Source organism: Lepidochelys kempii, chromosome 3 (assembly GCF_965140285.1).
Source record: "Lepidochelys kempii isolate rLepKem1 chromosome 3, rLepKem1.hap1, whole genome shotgun sequence".
Lineage (NCBI taxonomy): Eukaryota > Metazoa > Chordata > Testudines > Cheloniidae > Lepidochelys > Lepidochelys kempii.
The window spans coordinates 9,726,184-9,753,678 of NC_136382.1; the positions used below are offsets into that span (position 1 = coordinate 9,726,184).

Consider the following 27,495-nt stretch of genomic DNA (forward strand, 5'->3'; position numbering starts at 1 on the left):
CCCATGTGGTACTATGTCAAATGCTTTATTGAAGTCCAAGTGTATTAGATCTACCTTATTTCCCTTATCTAAAAGATCAGTTCTTTTCTCAAAGAAGAATATCAGGTTAGTCATATTAGAGTAGTCATAAAAACCTTAAAATAAAGTCTAGGAACCTGATTCTGTGTTGCCCTCCATTGTGTCATCATTGACACCAGTGCAAAGTGGGTGTAAAATGCTACTATTCGGATATGGTAGAATTTCATACCTATTTTGCATTGGTGTCAATGACTGTGACAGACATGGCAATTTCCTGCAATATCTTGGACAAACATTAATGAACAAAGTTAAACTCTACTGGATTAAGTTTATGTATCATTGTGAGCCAGGGATTGTATGTAATTCCATGTCTAGGGGGACCACAGTCATACAGGAACTACAAACAGTGCAGGAGGGTGCGGTTAAGCAAATTGTCTCACGTAACATCTCCACAGAACTACAACCCCCTGGAGAGAGGCTTGCATATACTGGTTCAAACTGCATTCTCCAGGGACCAACAGACAAATAAAGGAATTTTGGTTAAATAGCCTGCATTAAAACTGAGTCAGGGCCTTCTTTCTGATCCAACAAACCTTCTTTCCAAGGGGAGCCCCAATTCTTCTTGGGAAGGATTGGAAGGACCTGGCCCAGTCAATGTGCTTGTTCTGAGCTAACAGCTGTTATGAACTTGTGCCTGCAGAAAAGCTTGTTGGTGGGGGTTTGATGGATTGGTCACTGGCCAGAGCTTTTGTTGAAGTTGGGGCGAACTCTGCTAAGGTTAATAGCATGTGTGAAGGTTCTTTTATTGTTTTTAATGATTTCTCTGTAACGCTTTGACCTTAAGACTAAATGTGCTTGCTTAGAAAGAGCTATGTGGTAATGTATAACTGTGGCAATTACAGCATTTAAAGCTCTCAAAGAGTAAGCAAAATGCAAATGCAGGTCTGTTTAAGTGGTCTGCCTTGCTGGGGAATAACGCAATGTAGGCACGGAACGGTTTAGCCTGGAAATACCCTGGTCAGGAGGGTGAAAGACGGGTCACTGCCCAAGAGAGGTTACGGCTCGGGAGCTGGAGGCCTAAGAGTGGGTGGACCATAGAGAGGGAATACAGGTGCAGTTGCCATGAACTGTGAAAGTGACTGAACAAGGTGCAGAGTAATGGGGAATCAGGCCCCAGATATTTACAAAATGCTGCATTTCACTGGGTCTTTACCAAGGACAATTCCTTAGGTACACTATGCATTAATAAGGGGATAATAAAATCTCTAATGCAAAGAAAAAGCTGTCCTTGATTGGCAGAAGTCTTTGTAACATTCTTGTATTTCAAAGGATCACATGTCTTTCCTTTTGCTCCTGAAAACAAAAGTAATGAGGCTTTGGAAGCAGTGTGTTCTGTGTCCTTCAGAAACTCACAGAGGCTGTTTATGCCCTCTTTTTATTTTATAATTCCTGAGCTAGCAGAAAATTAGCTCTGTGTGAATGTCCATTTAATAGCATGCATTGTATATAAAATACGACATTCCATTTTTTTCATCTACTCAGATTGCAACTTCAAATCAATATTAGCCACCTCAAAAAACCCCTTATAATTATGCATTTGGAGCCTGATCCAACACCTCTTGATGTCAGTGGAAGAAGTGTCATTGATTTCAACAGGCATTGGATTGGGACCCCCGCTCAGCAGTCTGCATTAGCAGATATTGACCCTAAAGAAGAATTTAGGGTGCCAGAATTTTCATGAGGCTAAAAAGTAAAAATGTATCACAGATTGGGCTAATTCTCTTACTCACACTGCTGTTACTCCATTGAGTTCAGTAGTGTTTACTCCTAATTTTCACTGGTGTAAGTGAGAAGAGAATTATGCCTAAAGTGGCTAGCCAAACTGATGTTAATTGACTTACAATAGAGTCATCACAGGAGAACAAAGATGTGGAGTTTTTGGGGGGAAATTGGAATCTCACATAGAAGAACATTGTTTATTTTATGCTTGTCAGGATTTAAAAACTGATAATTTTAGACTTTTCTATAGCATTCGTCTCTGTATTATCTGAGCACCTCACACATTAACGGATTTACCCTCATACACCACTGTGTGGGGGGGGGGGGGGAGGGAGGGAGGAGAGAAGTGTTAGAACCATCAGTGCTCAGTACCTCAGAAAATCAGGTCCTTAGGTGTCTCCTAAGTTGGGCATCCAAAATCAGTGGATACTTAAAAAAAAAAAGAAATAAATCTTGCTTCAGCATCTTAACCGAATGCTCATTGGAGTCAATGGGAATCTTTCCATTGACTTCATTGGGCTTTGGAACAGGCCCTAAGGGTCACATTTTTAAAAGCCCACAGTGCCATTTTCAAAAGTGACTTAGGGTCAGATTATTTAAAGGTATCTAAGCACCTAACTCCCAGTGGTCATATAGGAAATCTGTATCAGAGCCAGGAATAGAAACCAGTTTTCCTGCTACCAAATGCAGAATTTAGCCAGAAAATCATCCTTCCTTTTTGTGCCATAGTAGGGTTAATTTTGTTTTGTTTTTAACATTTAGCTATTTAAAATCCAGTGGAGTTTCTCCATGAGATTATAAAAATGGGTAGAGAGGCCAATTTTTTCAGTATAAAACTTGACAAGCTTTGTAAAATTCTGGGTAAATAATTATACTTTTAATTAAGGTCTACAAAAACAATGTTTGAAATGCCAGGGCCATTTCCAGCACAGACGGTATCGTAGCTGGCTGAATAAATTATACAATAAATGGTGTGATTTTTTTTGAATGAACTGAAAGATAATATCGTCCTGATTTGCCTACCCCAGATTGGTGCTTGGGGGCCAGTGTTGCTGCTGGAGGTGCCTATAGGGTCACGTTTTTCAGATGAGATGTAAAACTGAATCCTGACTAGTTGTTGCATAGGAAGGTGGCATAAAACTTTACACAAGATATGGGGCACATTAACTCCGGGGTGCTGATTAAATTTCATTCTGCTTACCTAACTTCCCTTCTTTTTTAGTTTCTGTCTTAAATGCTTATGTACCATTAAAGATAACTATTTGCTAATCTCTGCCTGGCATATTAGAGATGGATGATATGATTCCTGTATAGGAATGTCTGTAAAATACTTTGGGAGCCTTTGTGTGGAAATGGGTTATGCGGCTTGTAGGGACTGTTTTCTGAGAGCTTTGATAATTTTTATATTAAGTCATTAGGGGATAAGGGAATCCCAAAATAGATTCAACAAACCTGGGGAACTGAAATGCAAGAGTGCAATGTTTCTGGATGGTGCATGCAACTCTTCCTCTAGTATGTGGTCCTTTACAAATGAAAACCTTCAGTTCTCCTTTAAAAACAAAGCGATGCATGTATAAATGGAGGTACAATGCTGGCAGCACTGCAAGCCACTGGCACCATAACCTGTGAATATGTGCTGAGGGCTTGTTTTCATTAAAGTTTTTACCCTGAGTTAATTGATCGCCAGTTAACTTGGGTTAGTTCACTCCTTTGTAAAGGCTAGTCTGGATGGTCCCTGAATGTCTGTACCAGGCTCTGAGTGTTTGTGGCTTACCCCTAAAATAAGAAGAGTGCCGTGGAAATGCCTATAAATAATCATAAAGGAGAGCCTCATATGTGCAGCTCTGTAGAGGTTCAGGGTCAAATTGTGCCCACTCCCTGCACAACTGTTCAAGGGAGGGACGGGGTCAAGAACCCCCACTGTCCCTGCCATCTATTCCTTCACAGGTGCAGAGCACATTAAGAGCCTTACAGTCAAGAAGCACAGGAATTCTACATGATTAAGTTCACTGCTGGTGGCAGCCTGTGCAAAGGGGTAGGGAGGCAATAGGGCCATGTCCCTGGCTTTAGAAGGGGGGGGGGGTTGCAAATGTCACCCTTTAGGAGAATGAGGCAGGGGTGATGTTTGGGTAGTGTGGCTCTGCATTGTCCTCAATGCAAGACAGTGCCTTAACTGTAGTGTGGAAGAAAAAACACATGAAAATCTAAAAGAAAGAAAATGATCAATGTTTCAAATAAGATAAGAAGAACCAAACGCAGTAAATTCTGATTTGAATTGAACCTATAGGTAATCTTGAAACAGCCACAGTTATTTATTTGCCAGCCAAGAAAACTGCGTGCAACATGTCAGGCTTTGAGATAAAATATATTGTCTTAAATCCTACATTATAATAATAAATAATATAATCCTGGTGTGACACATTTCTGCTTGAACCTTGACTGAAAATTATTGAGGATTATGTTGTGAATTATGTAGTAGCAGTCAGCCATGCAAGCAAAAAAAGATGTAACGTGGATGAAATATTGAAATGTATTTATAATTAGCTACAATATTTGTATGTCATCCTGGAGCCTAAAATGCCCACTGCCCTTCAAGAAGGGGAGCGTCTTTTTGCAGGAACTCCATGATATTCAGTGGAATTCACCCTGTAGGACAGGTAGTATTTTACAGTCTTATGGTACAACTTAGGTCAGGATATGTCTATACTACAAAGAAAAGCCTGCAGCGTCAATTCTTAGAGCCCGAGTTAATTGACTCAGGCTTGTGGGGCTTGGGCTGAGCAGCTAAAAATAGCAGTGTAGACATTCTTGCTCAGGCTGCAGCCTGGGCTCTGAAACCCAGCGAGTGGGGAAGGGGCTCCAGCCTCAGCGGGTACGTCTATACCTTTATTTTTAGCCCCACAGCTCAAACCGCGCAAACCCAAGTCAATTGACCCAGGCTTTGAGATGTAGTGCAGTGCAGTCATAACCTTAGAGGTCTAAGCATCAGGTTGGGAAAGGCCAGACTCTTCAGAGTCAAAGTTCAAATCCCCACAGGATCATTTCAGCCCTTTATCCTGAGGCAGACAAAGCGAGTACAATCTAACCATTTCACTGTGTGGAAGCCTTTTGAATAAGACCTTAAAAATCAAGGCCCATTCCACTGCGTGAGGACATTAAAGATCTGTCAGCACCCTTCAGGAGAACAGAATTTGCCTTGGTGTCACTGATCAAAATTGTCCCTCTCCATAATGTAGTGTGCTGTTTGGCCATAAGTGTCTGCAGTTCCTCTTCATATTCCCACTAATGGGGTTCATTGGGACAGTGGTAAAATGAAAAAGAGTCAGCTCTAACTACACTAATATTATCTTAATCGTTAAACTATGTACCAAAAGACAGTTTGGGGCCAAAATCCGTCTGAAAGAGTCAGCAGCGAGGTTCCTTGATTCCACAGTAGATGTGGTCAGATAGGAATTTAGATGGTTGGGGCTAGCACCACTCTTACATAGCCTCAGGCTCTGACCAACCTAGTGGTTGTGCAAATCCTAATGAGCATGGCTTTCCAAAAGGTTCTGGAGCCTCATAGCACAGGTTCCTCGAATCCCTAAGACAAGTGTATGTGCAGAGGCAATGAGGCTGGATAAAACCCAGAGTGTTGGCCAAAAGGAAAGGAGGACTTGTGGCACCTTTGAGACTAACCAATTTATTTGAGCATGAGCTTTCGTGAGCTACAGCTCACTTCATCGGATGCATACCGTGGAAACTGCAGCAGACTTTATATACACACAGAGAACATGAAACAATACCTCCTCCCACCCCACTGTCCTGCTGGTAATAGCTTATCTAAAGTGATCATCAAGTTGCGCCATTTCCAGCACAAATCCAGGTTTTCTCACCCTCCACCCCCCCACACACAAACTCACTCTCCTGCTGGCAATAGCCCATCCAAAGTGACAACTCTCTACACAATGTGCATGATAATCAAGTTGGGCCATTTCCTGCACAAATCCAGGTTCTCTCACCCCCTCACCCCCCTCCAAAAAACACACACACAAACTCACTATCCTGCTGGTAATAGCTCATCCAAAGTGACCACTCTCCCTACAATGTGCATGATAATCAAGGTGGGCCATGTCCAGCACAAATCCAGGCTTTCTCACCCCCCCCCCTTTTTTTCCCGGGGACACACACACACACACAAACTTACTCTCCTGCTGGCAATAGCTCCTCCAAACTGAACACTCTCCAACTTTAAATCCAAGTTTAACCAGAACGTCTGGGGCGGGGGGTAGGAAAAAACAAGGGGAAATAGGCTACCTTGCATAATGACTTAGCCACTCCCAGTCTTTATTTAAGCCTAAATTAATAGTATCCAATTTGCAAATGAATTCCAATTCAGCAGTTTCTCGCTGGAGTCTGGATTTGAAGTTTTTTTGTTTTAAGATAGCGACCTTCATGTCTGTGATTGCGTGACCAGAGAGATTGAAGTGTTCTCCGACTGGTTTATGAATGTTATAATTCTTGACATCTGATTTGTGTCCATTTATTCTTTTACGTAGAGACTGTCCAGTTTGACCAATGTAAATGGCAGAGGGGCATTGCTGGCACATGATGGCATATATCACATTGGTGGATGTGCAGGTGAACGAGCCTCTGATAGTGTGGCTGATGTTATTAGGTCCTGTGATGGTGTCCCCTGAATAGATATGTGGGCACAGTTGGCAACGGGCTTTGTTGCAAGGATAAGTTCCTGGGTTAGTGGTTCTGTTGTGTGGTATGTGGTTGTTGGTGAGTATTTGCTTCAGGTTGCGGGGCTGTCTGTAGGCAAGGACTGGCCTGTCTCCCAAGATTTGTGAGAGTGTTGGGTCATCCTTTAGGATAGGTTGTAGGTCCTTAATAATGCGTTGGAGGGGTTTTAGTTGGGGGCTGAAGGTGACGGCTAGTGGCGTTCTGTTATTTTCTTTGTTAGGCCTGTCCTGTAGTAGGTGACTTCTGGGAACTCTTCTGGCTCTATCAATCTGTTTCTTCACTTCCGCAGGTGGGTATTGTAGTTGTAAGAAAGCTTGATAGAGATCTTGTAGGTGTTTGTCTCTGTCTGAGGGGTTGGAGCAAATGCGGTTGTATCGCAGAGCTTGGCTGTAGACGATAGATCGTGTGGTGTGGTCAGGGTGAAAGCTGGAGGCATGTAGGTAGGAATAGCGGTCAGTAGGTTTCCGGTATAGGGTGGTGTTTATGTGACCATTGTTTATTAGCACTGTAGTGTCCAGGAAGTGGATCTCTTGTGTGGACTGGACCAGGCTGAGGTTGATGGTGTGATGGAAGTTGTTGAAATCATGGTGGAATTCCTCAAGGGCTTCTTTTCCATGGGTCCAGATGATGAAGATGTCATCAATATAGCGCAAGTAGAGTAGGGGCATTAGGGGACGAGAGCTGAGGAAGCGTTGTTCTAAATCAGCCATAAAAATGTTGGCATACTGTGGGGCCATGCGGGTACCCATAGCAGTGCCGCTGATCTGAAGGTATACATTGTCCCCAAATGTAAAATAGTTATGGGTAAGGACAAAGTCACAAAGTTCAGCCACCAGGTTAGCCGTGACATTATCGGGGATAGTGTTCTTGACGGCTTGTAGTCCATCTTTGTGTGGAATGTTGGTGTAGAGGGCTTCTACATCCATAGTGGCCAGGATGGTGTTATCAGGAAGATCACCGATGGATTGAAGTTTCCTCAGGAAGTCAGTGGTGACTCGAAGGTAGCTGGGAGTGCTGGTAGCGTAGGGCCTGAGGAGGGAGTCTACATAGCCAGACAATCCTGCTGTCAGGGTGCCAATGCCTGAGATGATGGGGCGCCCAGGATTTCCAGGTTTATGGATCTTGGGTAGTAGATAGAATATCCCAGGTCAGGGTTCCAGGGGTGTGTCTGTGTGGATTTGATCTTGTGTTTTTTCAGGAAGTTTCTTGAGCAAATGCTGTAGTTGCTTTTCGTAACTCTCAGTGGGATCATAGGGTAATGGCTTGTAGAAACTTGTGTTGGAGAGCTGCCGAGCAGCCTCTTGTTCATATTCCGACCTATTCATGATGACAACAGCACCTCCTTTGTCAGCCTTTTTGATTATGATGTCAGAGTTGTTTCTGAGGCTGTGGATGGCATTGCGTTCCACATGGCTGAGGTTATGGGGCAAGTGATGCTGGTTTTCCACAATTTCAGCCCGTGCATGTCGGCGGAAGCAGTCTATGTAGAAGTCCAGTCTGCTGTTTCGACCTTCAGGAGGAGTCCACCTAGAATCCTTCTTTCTGTAGTGTTGGTAGGGAGGCCTCTGTGGATTAGTATGTTGTTCAGAGGTATTTTGGAAATATTCCTTGAGTCGGAGACGTCGAAAATAGGATTCTAGGTCACCACAGAACTGTATCATGTTCGTGGGGGTGGAGGGGCAGAAGGAGAGGCCCCGAGATAGGACAGCTGCTTCTGCTGGGCTGATAGTATAGTTGGATAGGTTAACAATATTGCTAAATGTTTGTGCACCACTCTTGGATCAGCCATTACAGTTAGGCTTGGCAGAATTCGATTTTCATTTTTTTTTATAATTTCAATGGATAATATCAGTGTTTGTCATTCTTTCCGATTTGTATCTATTTACATTTTCACAAATGTAGGAAATTATGGAGAGGGGGAAGCAATAAAGGGATTCAGACAATAATTATTTAATGAGAATAAATGCTGATATTTACTAAGTTAAAGATTTATAACTGTTAAAACACAAATTGTCAACATTATATGTCAAAAATACAAAGTAAATATCTTTAAATCAAAATCTAGTAAGTTCTCAAACAGCATTTTTTTTTGCCTATCTGTAAATTTCTATTATTATTGATGGAAATATTTTTTGTCGGTTTGGGTGTGTATGTTGAAATGAACATTTACCAACATTTATTGAGAAAAATGGAATGCTTCCAAGCCCAGTTTTAGTTTGGAGCAAGTATTTAGGGAGTGTCCAGGCCAATCTTGACAATGAGTTAATTAGCAATCAATTAACTTGAGGTTAAAATGTCTAGTATAGACATACCCCATAGGACTAGAACATTATTTTTTTTATATGACAGCACAGATTCTGATCTTATCATAAGACTCCATGATCTGGGGCCTGAGGCATAGGCCTATAGATCCAGATCCACAAAGGGCTTTGGATGTTGCCATACTCAATGTGGAAACGCCTAACTTTTAGTCACCTAGAAAATCACTTGAATGATATGGGATCCACAAAGCCTGGATTAGGTGCCTAGGTTCTTGATACAATGAATGGGGAGAGATAGGTGCCTAAGAATGGTATCCACAAAAGCCAGCTCAGCAGGTTGGGAGCTGCCTAAGCTAGCCAATGGAGATGCCAATGAAAGGGGTACGACCTAAGCCCTGCCCCTCTCAGGGAGTTTGGTGCTGAAGTTTGGGCTGCAGGGAAGTGTCGATCTCCACTTGGGATCCACAGCCGGGAGCCCCACTCCTGGAATCAGGCAGTTTAAGGTGCCTAAGCTGTTCATTGCAAGAATGGCTTAGGTGCCTGCCTAACTCTCTGAAACAATGGCTGGAGGAGGAAGAGCTGCCAACCTTATAAGCTCAGTGATTAGAGCACTCACACGGGATGTGGGAGACCGGGTTTAATTCCACTCCCTGCCTGATGGGGGGCTGGAAGAGGAGGGGGAGAAGGAATTGAACCAAGGTCTCCCTTCTCTTAGGAGGGTGCTCTAGCCCCCAGGCTACGGGATATTCTAATGTGGGCCTCTCTCAATCTTACCTTTTGAAGCTGTAACTGGGCCACGGAGAGAGTGAGAATTACTCTGTAGCATGGCAGATAGGGCACCCATCTGAGTGGTGGGGGACCCAGTTTCCCTGCTCCAGTGACTGGTCAGATTTTGAAAGGGATTGGATCCAGTAAGAGTGCTCTGAGGCAGCCTTCCGGATTAGGACCTGCAGGCAAGATAGGTATTTGTGGATTGCACTGGGGTTTAGGCAGGAGATTGCTGCCTCACTCTTGGCAGCTGTGTACAAATACAGAGGCAGAAACTTAAGGTGCCTAAGGAACTTTTAAAGCAGAAATTTGGGTCCAGAGAGCATTTAAGGGCCTAAAGCGTTAAGTGGCAGGTGCAGAGGGTTTTGTGGATCACAGTGGAGCCTAAAACTGAGATTTAGGAGCCTAAATCTGGGGTTTAGGCACCAAGGCCTCTGTGGCTCTGGGCCACAATGCCTATACTCTAATCCAGCGCTGAGAGGCATCTCTTAAGGGACTATAGTTGCAGTTAAATAGCCTCTCTTTTCAGGGTATCATGCTGTATTGACAGAGTTTGTGAAGCACTTTGGGATGGAAGGTACTATATAAATATTATATAATGTTATTCACATGATACTTAAAATTACATTTTAAAAGCAACTGCAACATTCTTATATGGCAGATACTTTTGTGAAGGGCATGTTTAATTATCAGTGACTAATAAGTTACAAACATTTATAAGTACTGTAAGCCAGGAATGGTGCTGGAAACCTATTTATCAGTTAGAGCCATGCTCTCCTTTTCTATTTAGTCCGCTAGTTATTTAAACAATAAGATCAAGCGACTAAGTACATGGACTCTTGGTTTAGGCCCATGTCTGATTATAATAATCTAGTTAGCAATGCGTCCTGTGGCACCTTATAGGCTAACAGACGTATTGGAGCATAAGCTTCCGCTGGTGAATACCCACTTCACGGCTACCCCTCGATCCTAGTTAGCAATGTGACTCTTAATAGCATTAACTAATTAAGGTTATTGGAAGTCACAAGGCTAAAAACTTGGTGAGGCATTGAAAATGTAGGATATAGCATCTAGAGGGCGAGTCATAACCCTCATTAACTACCGATTGCAAGAGGTTTTTTGTGAAAATTAAAGTGAAAGAATTGCACTTTGCCCCTTTCATGATAAGCAATGAACTAGAGGCATCTAGTTAAAAGCAGCCACCCGGGGCACCCTGACCAGGCCATGCTAATTTCCCTTCCATTTCAGCAGTCACTCTGGCTCAGCACAGGCACAGATACAACCCACCAACTGCCATGAGGTTAACAGCTACTCGTTATCTGAAAATAATTAGCATCAGAATAATGCCACCAGCAGTTTAGACAGTGCTGGCCTCAGCTAGATTTTGGTCCCCAAACAAAAATGTCGTAAGTTCCTGACATCTCTGAGAATTTGTGTGAAATAATTTTTAGACTAAAAGAAAAGGAGTACTTGTGGCACCTTAGAGACTAACCAATTTATTTGAGCATGAGCTTTCGTGAGCTACAGCTCACTTCATCACGGCATGCATCCGATGAAGTGAGCTGTAGCTCACGAAAGCTCATGCTCAAATAAATTGGTTAGTCTCTAAGGTGCCACAAGTACTCCTTTTCTTTCTGTGAATACAGACTAACACGGCTGTTACTCTGAAACCTGTCAATTTTTAGACTGAGTGCTGTGTTCTGTTCTGTTCTCCCCTTCTGAAAAAAGATATCAGAAACAGAGTGGTCCACAGATCGGCAACGAAGATGATCAGAGGCAAGTAAAGATTTCTGTACCAGGAGAGATTGAAGAGATCGAGATGCTTAGCTTACAGGGGGATAAGATAAAGGTGCAGAGACGAGAAAGAGATGACTCCTATTTACCCTTAGGGAACGTTGATTCCCCCTGTCTTCTGTCACTGTGCCAGACACGGGGCGGGAATGCAGAGCACAGGGTTGTGGGTAGGCTATTGAAAGGGCAATAGGATCAATAATTACAGATCCACTGGTTCCGACATCCAGCACACAACACTATCCTCTGCACCAGGTGATGGGGGTCTTTTATGGAGCATACTTCCATAGAATGTAAATAGTGCCAATGGGCATTCCATTGTGTGGGGCTACTATACATAGGTACCAAGGGACTGCCATATTTCTCTATTTTAATAACTGTTTATTTAGAAAATATAAGCAAATTTATAAATCATTACCACACAAGTTCCACAAGTACCAAGAACCAAAAATGCTGTATTAACAATTACAAAAATAAGTTTATCCCATTTGGTTTGAAAGAGATTTTGTGCAGTGACATAGTCAAGTTTATCTGTAGGTAAGGCTATTACCAAGATAGAAGGTGAGCCTCCTTGCATCATCCAGTCCCTATTGTTTCTAGGGATTTTCTTAATCTGAAAAACAATTCTGCCTTTACTCTTTAACAGACTATAGTAAATCTGGTGTGGTTATTATTATTTTTAAATGGTCAAATGCCACTTTTTATGTGGGTGAATGCACTGTGAGTATAGGAGAAATGGTATTCAAATATGTGCTATTCTATTTGTTTTGCTGCATTAATTTTCTTATAACAATTTTCTCCTGTGTTTTTCTTTTCTTTGTTTGAGTTATTCCTCTCTTTTCATGAGAGGTTTTCCCTTTTCCACTGAGAAGCTGCCAAAAAGCTATTGGCTACTAACAGATGAGTAATTCACTCTTGGAAGTCCTGTATTTCAACTACAGACCCCCTTGGTCCAAATTAGTCTGAACTTGATCTTCGGGCACACTGTAAAAGCCATTTATTGGACAGGGATTTATTGGAGAAGGGTTGAAGGGGTGTGCCTGTGGAGGCTGGGAAGGGGAGAAGCTAAAGTAGCTGTTTGCTGCTTTGATTTATGGGTTCACTGAGTCAATTCATTATTTGTGTATGGTTATTTTTTGCTGGTGGGTGGTTATCATTTATGATTGTAAGTTTAATTAATTGTTAGGGTGCCTAGAGCTTTTTGTATGGACATTTTTATTGTGATTTATATCTAAAGATATAAATAAAATAAATACTGTGAGGCTGCTTCCTATGCATGTATTTGTGACACTTAATTTAGATTTCATTTAACTCAGAGAGAATTAGAAAGAAAAGATAGGATTTCTATTCTTTGCGGTAACATATTATTTTCTGCAGCATAGCCCAAGAAATACTTCTTGTTTTGTCCACGATAAGTAATGTTTGTGGTGCTCTGCCTTGGTAGTTGTAGAACATGTTTTATTTTGCATCTGTGTGTTTCAAAAGCCCTAAGGTCACTGATAAATTATGGAGATCTTCAAGAGACAAGGCTAAGGCATCACTTTTATTGAAGAGATTAGTTAAATGAAACAAGCAACTTCAATGGCATCAAAAAGATTACACAGCCCAGATGACATCTAATATTCAATATGTACATCCAGTTCCACTCGAGATGTGGACCCTTAAAGCATGCCAAATGACTGAGCGTGATCTAAAAATGAATCTCTGGTGCGAAGTGTTGGACTTCTGGGGTCAAAGGAAGATCATGAAATGATTTGAAAGCCTCAAATCAATGACTGAACTAAAAAAAAGTGATCCTTTGCAATGAAGAAAATCATCAGTTTGATTGTAGAACCTCATCTCTCTTCCTCAGCCCCTTTTTCTCATGTATTGTTGGGGGTTCTCTGCATCCCTATAAGAGCCCTCAAATTAAGAATTTAGCCCCTACTTACAGGGTGGTAGAGTTGTAGGGCAGAAGAGAGTCTTGGTTGCAGTTATTTGTGTGCTAGGTGGCACAACTTGCCCCGTACAGATTCTTTCCTTGGAAATTCTGCTACAGTGACTCTGGTTGTGCCTTGGGTCAATTTTTGGAAACTTCAAAGATATTCAAGGGAGCAGCTATCATTTTTATTCATTCACAGCATCTATTTGTATTTATCAAATAAGTTTGAAGAATAAATTTGTTCTGCATTGTTCCAACCAGCTGTTTTATAAGAAATAGAAAAGAGCCAAAAATTAAAGATGTCAGATTGTGACCTTTAACCCCTGACCATTCCCTTTCCCCCCAGAATTCCCCTTCATGGCCCATGCAGTATCCCAGTCATCATCCTTCTGGCCAAGGAAAACTGGAGGTAACTGTTTTCGGTACCTTTCAGTGCTATCCTTAAAACACAGGACACTGAGGACTGATAGTTCATCCAAAGCATTCTGCATTGAAATACTGATTATTGCCCCTTGGACAGTGCCTCTCCTCCTCTCTTGAGTCATGGGTCAGATCATTTTTTGGCTGCAGTGTTGCCGCTGAACTGATTCTGCTTAACTGTCCATGTGACTCAGTGGTTAATTTTGCAAGCACTCGTGGCTTTCAGTGAAATTTTTGTGCAACTGTTTCCCATCATCTCAACCCCTCACTCGGCTCCTCAACCACTAAAAATCATGTTTTTTTTTAAAAGTCCAGAATAATGATAAAATCTCCCCCAAGTGACAGGCATGACAAAAGTCTAGCCTTTTATGGCTTCTTAGCTTCATCATCTTTCATGTCTGAAACATACTTTAAGCCTTTTTAAAATAAAATAGAAAGTTCCTCCATCCAGAAAGTGAGTTTGCTTTCTGAGTAGAGTTAAAACGCATATTCTGTCCACAGGATAGTTCTTGATAATCACTTGTTTAACTCAGCTCTAACAATTTGTGTAAACCTGTATTGTAGTTTATAAGACACCCATGTAAATTGCCCCTTAAATACACTGGTAAGCTCTTTGGGGCAGGGACCATATTTTTGTTCTGTTTTTCTCCAGTACTTACCACAATGGAGTCCTGGCCAATGACTAGGGCTCCTAGGTGTTATGGTAATATAAATAATAATAATAATTGGAGAGAGAATCTCTTCTTATCTGAATTCCAGAGACCTGATTCTGATCCCATTTTTAACAATTTAATACTTTCTAAATGTAATTTATACACTGATGTCAGAGAGACCAGAATCAGGCTCATTACGTGATGCTAGTTCAAGGAATAAAATGGAGTTTTTATAAGAAGAGGAGACGCTATCGAAATAAGACATGAAACCACTTTTTAGGACAATCTCCTGTTTGCTATTAAAAATTGCTGATCTCTCCTTCACCCAGGCCGATCCTTGGCTGGATTAATCCTCAGCCTAGTAGATATCGAGATCATCAATGGGCACTATTAGGTGGGACATTTTAAAGGTAATCCTAATATTTTAACATTTTCTCTCTCTTTCCAGAAGCCGAACTCTTTATTTTGTTTCCCTTTTAGTGTTACTCTGTATACAGGTTTCTTACTGGTGCTAGCTTTAGAAGGATGCTGCTACTTACCCACCTCTTGCGCAATAAAAATGAGCCAAACTAGAGGAGGGCAAGCACTTTAAATCTGTATCATTCTATCAAAAAGGTCCAGTGTATCTACCCACCTGGTATGTGCAGTCTGAAGAGGAGATGGTGTAGTCTGATGGTTAGAGCAGGCACTTCTGAGTCAGATTCTTGGGCTCTGCTCTCAGCTCTGACAGTGATTCCCTCCATAACTGAGGGTATGTTGGTTCTGGCAGCTGTTGAATAGTTATAATAATTTATAATAATACTCACAGTTGTGAGACTTAATTAATGTTTGCAAAATACTTTGAGATTTTTAGATGAATGGTGCTAGACAAATGCAAATTATTATCTTCTCTTCTAGATGTTTTTATGGGAGGAAGGAAGTTTGATTCTCCAACTCCAAACTGCTGCTTTGCAGCCTTCCTCCTGTGGCATATTCCCTTATCAGTGCCCATTTGGGAACCAGGAGCTGGAGCTTATGATCCATGTATGTTTGTGTGGACCTGATAATTCATGACAGTCCCTGTACTTTCAACCCTCCTCTTCTCTCTAAGGATCACACCCTTGCTCTATAATTGCATGTGCTATGGTGGAGGAATCCAGGCACCTTCATAAGAACATAAGAATGGCCCTACTGGGTCAGATCAATGGTCCACCTAGCTCAGTATCCTGTCTTGTGACAAGAACAGGAGTATTTGTGGCACCTTAGAGACTAACAAATTTATTAGAGCATAAGCTTTCATGAGCTACAGCTCACTTCATCAGATGCAAACAGTGGAAAATATAGTGGGAAGATTTTATATACACAGAGAACATGAAACAATGGGTGTTACCATGCGGGCTGTAACAAGAGTGATCAGGAAAGGTGAGCTATTACCAGCAGGAGAGCGCGGGGGCGATGATGCATTGGAAAATAACAGAACTCCACTAGCCATCACCTTCAGCCCCCAACTATAACCTCTCCAACGCATCATCAAGGATTTACAACCTATCCTGAAGGATGACCCATCACTCTCACAGATCTTGGGAGACAGGCCAGTCCTTGCTTACAGACAGCCCCCCAACCTGAAGCAAATACTCACCAGCAACCACACACCACACAACAAAAACACTAACCCAGGAACCTATCCTTGCAACAAAGCCAGTTGCCAACTGTGTCCACATATCTATTGAGGGGACACCATCATAGGGCCTAATCACATCAGCCACACTATCAGAGGCTCGTTCACCTGCACATCTACCAATGTGATATATGCCATCGTGTGCCAGCAATGCCCCTCTGTCACGTACATTGGCCAAACTGGACAGTCTCTACGTAAAAAAATAAATGGACACAAATCAGACGTCAAGAATTATAACATTCAAAAACCAGTTGGAGAAGACTTCAATCTCTTTGGTCACTCGATTACAGACCTAAAAGTTGCAATTCTTCAACAAAAAAACTTCTTTAACAGTTTAACAAGAGCCTGCTGAATTGGAATTAATTTGCAAACTGGATACAATTAACTTAGGTTTGAATAAAGACTGGGAGTGGATGTGTCATTACACAAAGTAAAACTATTTCCCCTTGTTTATTTTCCCTCCTACTGTTCTTGTGAACTGCTGGAAATGGCCCACCTTGATTATCACTACAAAAGGTTCCCCCTCCACTCTCCTGCTGGTAATAGCTCACCTTACCTGATCACTCTCATTACAGTGTGTATGCAACAGCCATTGTTTCATGTTCTCTGTGTATATAAAATCTCCCCACTATATTTTCCACTGTATGCATCTGGTGAAGTGAGCTGTAGTTCATGAAAGCTTATGCTCTAATAAATTTGTTAGTCTCTAAGGTGCCACAAGTACTCCTTGTCTTTTTACGGATGCAGACTAACACGGCTGCTACTCTGAAACCTGTCTTGTGACAGTGGCCAATGCTATATAGTTTAGAGGGAATGAACAGAACAGGGCAATTATCGAGTGATCCATCTTCTGTCATCCAGTCTCCGTTTCTGGCAGTCAGAGGTTTAAGGAAATCCAGAGCATAGGGTTTTGTCCCTGACCATCTTAGCTAATAGCCATTGATGTGATGGATCTGTCCTACGTGTACTTATCTGGTTCTTTTCTGAGCCCAGTTATACTTTTGGCCTTCACAATATCCCCTGGCAATGAGTTCCACAGGTTGACTGTGCATGGTGTGAAGAAGTACTTCTTTATTCTTGTTTTAAACCTGCTACCTATTAATTTAATTGGGTGACCTCTGGTTCTTGTGTGACCCTTGGTTCTCCACAGCTCTCCCTTCTTCTGCTAACTTAATGATTCAGACCCTCTAGTCTTAAAATGGTTTCTGTTTTAGTTACTCTGAATTACTCCTGTTTTCTATAAGTTGCATTTGCTTCCTGTTCACATCTGGGTGCCATTCATGGTGTTCATTTTGATGGCTTGGATTCTAGGTACACTCTTTCATCATGTACCTTTACAACAGTTGAAAACAGCACAGATGCTTTTGCAAACAGTTTCTTGCTTTAAATGTTTGAGAACTAGAGACAACATGTTCTCAGTCGTATATCCTCAGCTCTGGAATTTTCTCGCTCAGTTGGTCCATCAGAGTTCGAGTTTGTTGACCTTGGCCTGTAAGGCTTATCTATTCATTTAGCCTTTTGCCTGAGAGGTGGGGCGGCAGTATTGAGGTAGAGAGAAGGAAGTACTCTTGAAAAGGAAGATCATTTATATTTTAAAAAACTCACAGGCGTGTGTGTATGTGCATGTCACTTCCCTCTACTGGATAAGATCAGAATTGCCTTCGGAACAGAAGGTTCTGAGTTCTAGTCGATGTGCGATTCAGTATGACTATGGTGTGCACCATGGTGACAACTGTGAAGTTCCTACAGGGCCACAGATTTGTCACAATATTAATGAGTCGCATACTGGTCATAACTTTGTAACATGAATTTAGAGTTTGTTGGATAAACACATTTTATGAATCATAAGATAAATACATCCCTTTTTATTCTATTTTGTTGGAAAACTCTCCATTGCAGTAATTTCTTGTTCTCTCTTCCTACAATCATATGTCTCCTTATGGCACACTGTGCACATTTATCTTAGTGAAAACGAAGGCAGTTTTCTCAGCAGCTATATTCACGTTCTCTATCATCACATTCCCCTCATGATCTTCCAGTCATCATAATCCACTCTGCACATATAATATATGCTTCAAATTTCCACATCTGCTGTACTGGTAAACTGCTAAATTTCATGGGTATTTGTTAATTTAAATGAATATGAAGCTCTTGCTACTCCTATGGAAAAAGAAACATAGCCAACAAACCTCTCTGTGAACAGAACACATTTTGGCAAAATGATGAGCCAGAAATTCCTCTTTAGTTGCTCTGTTAGGCAAACTGCATTTTAAATTTCTTGCCGAGGGCATTGTTTTACTTGCCCCAGGCAAGCTGTTCAACATATTTATCAAGCCCTATTGTAGCATTATAGCTAACACTTAGCTAGCATGATCATCTGCTTAATGCCATCTGTCATCAGGAATTTTATTTACTGCAATTGAGCTGGTGCTCCATATTTATTCTTTTAAGTTTCTCCCAACCATTTACTAGCTGTTTGTTTTCCAGTGGTCCTGAACATTTTGTAGTCTCTGTGGTTGCGTTGTGTTAACCACCTTAGCGCATCAGTAATACAATTTTGTCTGAAATCCTGGTGGATAACATTAACTCTGTATGCAGCATTTTCGTTTAGAAGGTTCCCCAATGTGCTTTACAGATTGCAGTATCCTGTGGAGATTCCTTTCAGATTCCTAACCACGATTTTGGAACAACCAAAAAGACATCTCCTAGATGACTGATCCCAGATTTTTACATTGGTCTTGGTGCATACTGCGACAGGACTTTGGGAATTGTAGGATCTGATCCTGGTTCCATTGACTTCAGTTGGTGAAGGCTCAGGCCCCTAGTAAATGCTGTATTGTGTGAAGTGTGGATGTGTTTAACAAAGTGGAAACTTTAATAATGAGACTAAATTCCACTGCTGCTCCTAGATGCGTGTACCAAGTTCTCAGTGAAGCATGGCTACAGAAACTAGAATTTAGGTCTCAGGACTCCAGGAGCTCTGGAATTACATACACTCAAGAAGATCCCAGTAATCAAGGACACTACATATATAAGGATCTCTTCAGCTCAACACTGAGCAACATCACTAGTTGGGTGGACCATGATAGCCATTCTGCACCAGCTGCACTACTGAACAATGTCTTTAAAGGCAAAGTGAACAATCTTGTACAGTTGGTATTTTGGTGGCAGTGTAGGCATCTGGCATTATTACATTTATATGCAAAATAATATATGCATGGTTCATTTTACCCCTCCAACTGAAAAAAGAAAATTAACATTAAGGCAGATGCATGATTTCTAGGGTTCTCTGAGGCATTTGAAAATGTGGGTAATTTTGTAAAAGCAACTAAATAAACTATATTCAAATGCCGGGCCAAATTCAGCTCTGGCCAACATTGCTAGGGGGAACAGAGATATGGGCAGATGCATCCTCTGCTCCAGGAGTCCTGTTAGCCTGGGCAGGATTCCATGAGGTGGACCTTGGGGATGTATTGTTGGCTGCCCTTTACAGCTACACTATATAGGAGCAGCCTGTGCCCCCATCTAGTGTTGGCTGCGTACTGCAGCATTTCAGCTGGCAAGCAGAATTGTTCCGTCTTAGGGTTTCTCTGCACGGGCTGGCATAGGATATATCCATCAATGGGAGGATAAGTCTAGCAATGGCTATTAGTCAAGATGGTCAGGGATGCAACCCCATGGTCGGGGCACCCCTCAACCTTTGACTGACAGAAACTGGGAGGGGAAGAAGGGTGGATTTCTTCAAAATTGCCCTGTTTTGTACATGTCCTCTGAAGCTCTGGTATAGGTGACTGGTGGAGACAAGATTCTGGGTTAGATAGACCATTGGTTTGATGGAGTATGGCAGTTCTTATAGGAGCTGGACCCCTGCCTAGTGCTCTCTTGAACCTTGGATAGATCCTGCCCTGCTGCTTATGCAGGTTTTGGAGAGGGGGAAGAGAATTCCAGTATTCTCTGCCTGCCACCCCCCTCAGCATACCGGTGCATCCTGTCTTCCCAAATGTGTATTTTAAAATGAAAGCCTTCTTCCTATATTGAATACATTTACACCTTTAAACTCTGCCAACAGCAAGATGAGCAGGATGTGTGTCCTTTGTAATTCCATCTTCCGTAATGAAGCATTGATGTCCTAGCAGCATTGATAAAACTTCTTCATCTGCCCCATGGAAAAGTGCCTTTGAGGATAGTGTAGGGATTTCATGCTGCAGGCCAGCAGAGATTTGGTATGTCACAGAAATAATGCATTCATCCCCCAGAGGATGAGAAAGGGAATCTTCTGCTTTGGTGTTTACTGGATTGTCGGGAGGGATGGGGAATAGTGTGTGTGTGCATTTGTGTGTAATGCTGGCAGCATGGGTGGAAATGACTGTACCGTGCTCTCACTGGAGGAGGATAAAACAAAAGGAAAAGGGCATGGGAGGAAATCACACAAAGGAAAAACTGCATTGAAAGTAAAAAGCCCCAAATGAAAACACCTTACACATATGTATATTATAGTGAAAACATCAGTCCCAACTGAAATTGAATAGGCATTAAAAGAACAGATGAGGATTTTGATTTGTTTAGATCAGAGGTCGGCAACCTTCGGCACACGGCCCATCAGGGTAATCCACCGGTGGGCCGCGAGACATTTTGTTTACGTTGACTGTCCGCAGGCATGGCCCCCCGCAGCTCCCAGTGGCTGCGGTTCATTGTTCCTGGCCAAAATGTCTCGCGGCCCACCAGCAGATTACCCTGATGGGCCGCATGCTGAAGGTTGCCGACCCCTGGTTTAAATAGTACCATAAATAGGCATGCCACTTTACAGACATGTAAAATCAACATTTCTGCCCTGAAGAACATACAATGCAAAGACCAGATCCCATGAGATGTGATGCTCCCTCAGAACTCATCACCTCACAGATGTGGGCCCAAAGTTAGCATGTGCTCAGATAACAAAGCAATCCAGTGGATTAAGCACAGGACTGGGTGTCAGGAGACCTGGGTTCTACTCTGAGCTCTACTGCTGTTTGACGTTGGGCAAGTTGCTTTACCACTTTATGCTTCAGTTTTCCTTCTGCAAATTGAGGATAATGACTCTTACCTGCTTTTCTAAAGTGCATTGAGCTCTGTGAATGAAAAGTGCTATATATGATCTGAGTATTGTTGTGACAAAGGATGGAAACAAATATTGGAATGGGAATGGGAGAGCAGGAGGGAGAACAAAAGTAACAACAATAAGTTCATGCAGATGCTTTCATCAGTAATGTGAACATCTTGAAAACTTCATAATTTTTAATGATCTTTTTAGTCTATTATTCTAAAATTCTGATTGCTTTTTATTTGTATACAGTGAATTTCTAACAAAACAAAAATAATATTACAAAGTGAGAAACATTTTATGAGGATAAATAAGACTGAACTTTACGAGTAGTGACTTTCTGTGTATGCCTCCCAGACACTTTATCATTTGTTCGGTAGAACTAGGTAAAATGTTTTGGAAAAATAGTTTATTCACTGAAAAATGGAGTTTTGGGTTGACCAAAACTATTTGTGAATTCAACACAAATTTGCTGAATAATTTCATCCCTCCAGGTTTTTTCCCCAGATAGATTCCCCATAGGACATAGGCACCATTCCTAAAAGCAGAGGAGCAGGAGTAGACCTTCCCTTTTATATCCTATAGCCCCATGGTTAAAGCACTCATCTGGGTTATGGTGGGAAACTCAAATTCAGGTCCTTTTACTAAGGACTATTTAAGCACTTTATACAAAGTGGAACAGTTCCAACAAAAGAGACCTTAGGGACTTGTCTTCACTACAGGGGTAAGTTGACCTAAGTTACGCTACTCCTGGTACGTAAATAACATAGCTGGAGTCCACATAGCTTAGGTCGACTTACCCTGGTGTTTTCATGGTGCTGAGTCGACAGGAGACACTCTCCGATCGACTTCCCTTACTCTTATCGTAAAGCTGGAGTACCGGGGTCAACCAGAGAGCGCTCTGCCATCAGATCTATTGAAGACCCACTAAATAGATCCCGGTAAAGCCCTGAGAGAGCCGCCATACCAGAATACCCAATAGCCCAGTAGTTAGGGCACTTACCCGTAAAGAGGGAGATGCGACTTCAACTCTCTGCTCCAAATTGGGGACTTGAACCGACATCTCCCACATCCCAGGCGAGTACTCTAACCACAGGCCTATAAAGTGGGGGAAGATCCTCCTCCAGTGTAAATGGCATTTACATTTGTAAATGGCATTTCCGAATGTCCTTTGCTTTTAATAAAAAAGCAGTTAAAATGCCCCAAATTAATTTTTTCACAGTTCTATGCTTTCTGTGAAAACAGAATTTTTGTTTTGGGTCCATACAAAACTTTTTTCCTCCCCAATTTTTAGTTTGACTTGAGAACTGAGAAATCAATTCTTTGCAAAGCTGTAGTTTTCAGTTCAGGGGGCTGGAACAATTTGTAAAGTGGGGGTGCTGAGAGCCATTGAAACAACCTGTTAACCCTATATATGATGGAAACCACTTCAAGCCAGGGGGTGTGGCAGCATAAAACACCTATGGTTCAGTTTATATCTTTGGTTAATCTACATGTAATATTTCAATAGCTATTATAGGTAAGAGGAATTAAGGTATCATTGTTCTGTTTTTACACTAGTAGATTCTCATCCATTTTAATGGAGTAACTGCTTGCTTTAAGGTGTTTTTCTTAAATAACTAGAGTTCCCTAATTTTTTGTACAGTCTTGCCAATGACTCCTGTTGCTCATAGAAACACATGCTCTTCAGTTGAATACAAGGTTATGAGTTAATTAAGAAGTTGTTCAAATGATGTAAACGTTGAGCGTACAGCTTGAGAAAATGGCAACAGAATCCGAAAAAGGAATTTAAGCATTAGCATTCATTCCCAGACTGTGTGATTAATGTTATTTCTAGGGGTAGACTAGCCTTAAAAGGTTCAAGTTTCAATCAGATTGATTGTGAAGTTCAAAATCGTATAGTTTCAAAGTGTCTTTCGAAATTCAAGCGTATCGCTAGAACAATTGTTTATGTTTTACAAATTGGTGATTACAAAGTGACAAATATCTTTAATGCTTGCGTGCTCTGCTGCAAATCCAGCAATGTTCAAACTATGCTTTTCTAGGGTAGTAGAATATTTTCTCCAGTATTTTTACTCCAGACGCATCTTCGCTATCTGCCCATCTCTAATGCTGCAGCCCAACTGATCAAGTGTGGGGATCAATAAGTTACTGTGTGGATGGGCTGAAATCAGATTAGTGGTTCTACAATCACATTTACATTATAGGTGCTTCCCTCCCTCTCTCCCGGCACAATTTTCCGTATTGCTGTTCCTCAAAATGATATCAAATGATTAAAAACATCTACAGTTGACTAATTAATTATAAATAGCAATTAATTTTAATATAATAGCATCAACATTCCTTCACTCAGGACATGTATAAACAATGATTTAGTGCATGGCAAACAGGAGTATAAATCTACAGTGCTTCAGCGCGCCACGTAGACAAGCCCTAAGATCAGGAGTACATTGCGCTAGTAACTGCTCAGAGTTTACCTAGTAAGAGAAAGTCACTGCCCTGCAGAGATCTGTTTATTTCCACAATCCCCATTGTTTGATATGTTGCAATTCAGGCACGTGCTGATGTCTCTTCTATTAGTAGAATGTCACTTTATGACAGTTCTTCCCCCCCGCCCCTGAACATGCCAACACTTTAGCAGAGAGATATCAGCTATTGAATGTATTGATAGGCTATAAAATAATTTAACACGGCTTTGCTATTTGATTTCATGGGTGTGAGGATTTACTGCTTGTGAAGGTGCTGGCCTATTTGATACATGGGATAGTGCGCAGAGTTCACTACAGCATTTCTCAAATGTGGCCACTGTGGCCGCATGTGGCCACCAGGAGTTTTTCCTGCAGCCTCAATAGTCTCCTGGGTAGAGATGGGGAGGGAGTGATCCCCCATTTTCAGCCAGACGCTCTGGCGGCAGGCTTCAACCTACCCCCCCCGCCTTGGCTTCAACCATGGGACTCCGGGGACTGGCTTCAGCACCCCCCACTTCAGCCTTGGGGCTCTGACAGCAGGCTCTGGTCTTCAGTCCCCTGAGGTGGTGCGGCTCCGGACTTCAGCCTCCCCACACCTGCTCCAGCCGTGGGGCTTCTGCTCTGGGCTTCAGCCCATGGCAGCAGGGCTTCAAGAAGGCCAGCCTTACTGAGTGCTGTGGTCAAGAGGCAAGGAGTGGCATAAGCCTGGGGTGTGAGGCTGCGGAATGGAGCTTGGGGCAATGTAGGGGAAGCAGTGGGGCTCAGGGGGCGATGGGGAGCCCAGGAGGGCAGTGACAGGCCAGGGTAGGCAGCGGGGACTAGAGGAGATGGATGGAGGGGGCAGCAGGGGCCAGAGGCGATGGGTGGGGGGCTGCGGTAGGCAGCGAGGTCCAGGGGCACCAAAATACAATTGTACATTATTGTTATTATTGAGTCTGCAAAAGAAAAAAAACCCACATCAATAAATTACAATTGTTTTTCCTAATGTTAATTAAGTATTTTAGGAAAATTTGTCAGAGTGGCCACCAGCAAGAGTTGGTAGCTACAGTCTGTGGCCACCAAACATTTTGCTGTGAGAATCCCTGCACTAGAACAACAAAAGGCCCACCTCCTTAAATGTGGGAGGACGCCACTGAGCTCAGAGATCAACTGATTATGGGGAACAAGAATGAAAAAGCTGGGGATGGCGGTGCAGGCCACAGGGTCAAATCAAGAGATCCAGAGAGGGACACTACATAGACAACCCCGGTAAATGCCCACTGCTTCAAGAAAGTCAGTAGACGCCACCTAGAAGATTGACAATTCTGGATGCTGAAGTCCTGGATTTTTTTAAAGGCCAGTTTCCCTTTTGCATACACAAAATTGTATACACACGTATTTGCGTCTGAACTTTGCTAACGCTTGTGTATGCTTCTTAAATAGTCTAGCACTTGCATGCACTCTGTGTTTGAGTGGTCCCTGTGGATTTTGTGGTTGCTGCTTCTGACACTCGCATATGCAGGTTTTGGACTATTAAAGTGTGTGCTCAGGTGTTAGAATTTGCACACGTGTGTAGATTTTTGCACCTGCAAGGTACTGGCACAAGTGTGTCCACACACGCTTTGTGTGTGCTGAAAATTTACCTGTCACCTGCCAAAAGCCAGCAAATCACAGGCAGAGCTGAGTGTAAAACCCACACCAGTAGACTCCCAGTTCCAGGCTCAGCTGACTATATAATGGTAGCATTAATGCTGGACAACAGGCTGGTTGTAATTGACAACAGGTATTCTAAAATGGCAGTGACATTGCGCCTGTATATTTAGTGCATTACAACTGAAAACAAAGATAAGAGTTGATCAGAATGAGTTACTTGAGTTTGAAGTTGATTTCTGAAGTTTCAAAGGAAGGATATGCCTTTGTGAACAATTTGTATTTTATGGAAGGCCCTGTTTTGTTCTTTTAGCTGTGCTTTAATGGAAACTTTAGGTAATATTTTTAACCTGAAATCTCAAAAGTATTATCATTGCAAAACCTACAACTGTTCGCTGTTTTCCGACTGTAATTGGAATTTATTGTATGTTACACAACCCTTTATTTCCAGCGTTTTAGTAGGAGAAGAGATTAAAAAAAACTATTCAAAAGTTCACACAAGAAATACATTGCCATCTGTAATCATAGATTAGTTAGATAATAATAGCATTTACATGACACTTTTCATTTTTGGAGCGCTTCACAAACAATAAGTAATTCATTCTTCTTAACTAGATAAAATGTTCAGAGAATCCTGACTATTAGTCATGTAGGTTCCCAGTCATTAGCAATCAGTTAAGGCACCCCATTCCAATGACAGGCACAAGTGGCCAGATCTGCATGTGGGGCAAATTGGCGCAGCTCCATTGAAGTCAATTGAACTACGCAGATTATACTAGCAGAGAATCTGGCCCAATAGGTCATGGAAATAATGAACATAATTCAGAATGGCCTAGGAGGGATTTAATAAATGTATGGGAGCAGCTTTCCATGGAAAATAACATTAGTTTAGGGCCATATTTTTAAAATAAGGCATGTAGAATTGCATGCATCAGTTTGAAATTATGAGTACAAAAATTGATGTGCATGTGCAAATCAGGTCCTCACTCAATAACCTCTTCAGGTGGTATACATTGATGAGGCTCCATTGAACTCAGTGGAATTTTGCCCATTTTAAATCAGCCGACAATCTGGTCTCTTTTGATAACTGGCCATGTGGGTGAACAAATACCTGATTTTTGCATGCACATCAGATATTTGCATGCATAAATGAACTAAGCCTGAGAGTTTTTTTATCCTCTATGATCTATAATTTAGTTAATTATTACTCTTCCACCTTTAAAGATTGCATGTGCCAGGAAGCAGAACATTAAATAAATGTTTGCCATTAATACAAATTAATGTGTTTTGACAGCTTGCTAATCAACTAAAGGAAAATGCGGCTACAGAAATATGTACAATTGCCATTTAAGCAATGGGTTTTTTTAGGTGGGTGGGGATTCATGTCATTAAAATGTGTGCCTTTGAAAATCATATAGGTTATTCTAAATTTTCCTATCTATAATATGCTGATATTCAGACGAATCAGACGTTTTGTCTGTGCTTGCTTCATGAAGGGGAATGGATTTGTACAGAATCGTAAATCCATAGCTAATCTTGGTGGACATTTGACTGTCATGTGCCAGTTGCATCAGTCGTTTCCAGTACAGAGAGTCTTAATTAATGTGCAAGTGATTGATTTAATATTGATTAGATCTTGACATCTTGTTGTATACTTTACACATTATACAGGTATGGGATGTTTCTGGGGAGCAGAGAGAAAGTTTTGGACACAGAAAGGAGTCTACTCCACTCAAGTGGGTTATGCAGGAGGGTGTACCCCAAATCCCACCTATGAAGAGGTTTGTTCAGGTATGTCTGTTTCCTTTGATTTCACAGATCATGGACCTGATCCTACAAGATTATGATCTATTTTAATGGGAGTGGAGGGTGATCAGAACCTCTCAGGGTTGGATCCATAATGAACACTGATATCTACTGAACCAATCTAAATGTTAATATAATCTAAGATATTTACAAGCAACCATCATCCCCCAGTATCTAATTAGCTGGGGTGCATACAAATACACTAAGGATGAAAAAAACAGGTTTACATTGTTTTAGTCTGTTAGGTTTCCCTGTATGCTCTCAGGAAATTATAACTACCGTATATTTCTTCTTTGGAAAACCGATAATGTACAATTCAAACCATTCCTTTAGTACTGACAGAAGTCAGGAATCAGCTCAGTCTTTCTTTTTGTCCCTAGGGTGTCTTATGGTGATAAGTTTAAATATAATCTCTCTCCTGAATTATTTTCAATACTTTATCTTTTATATACACCCAACAGCCACCATCCCACCAGTCCAAAACAAAACTCCAGGATTTGTCCATGCTCTCACCAG

At 41.7% G+C, this 27,495-nt stretch overlaps 1 protein-coding gene across 7 annotated transcripts in view; it reads left to right on the forward strand.

The window, feature by feature from the left end:
• Nucleotides 1–27,495, forward strand: part of MSRA (methionine sulfoxide reductase A) — a 450,230-nt gene that overhangs the window by 208,162 nt on the left and 214,573 nt on the right. For all 7 annotated transcript variants that reach the window (XM_073335656.2, XM_073335660.2, XM_073335662.2 and 4 more), the window contains one exon: nucleotides 26,845–26,964. In XM_073335656.2, the coding sequence (XP_073191757.1) occupies nucleotides 26,845–26,964 (120 nt within the window). The remainder of the gene's footprint in view (nucleotides 1–26,844; nucleotides 26,965–27,495) is intronic.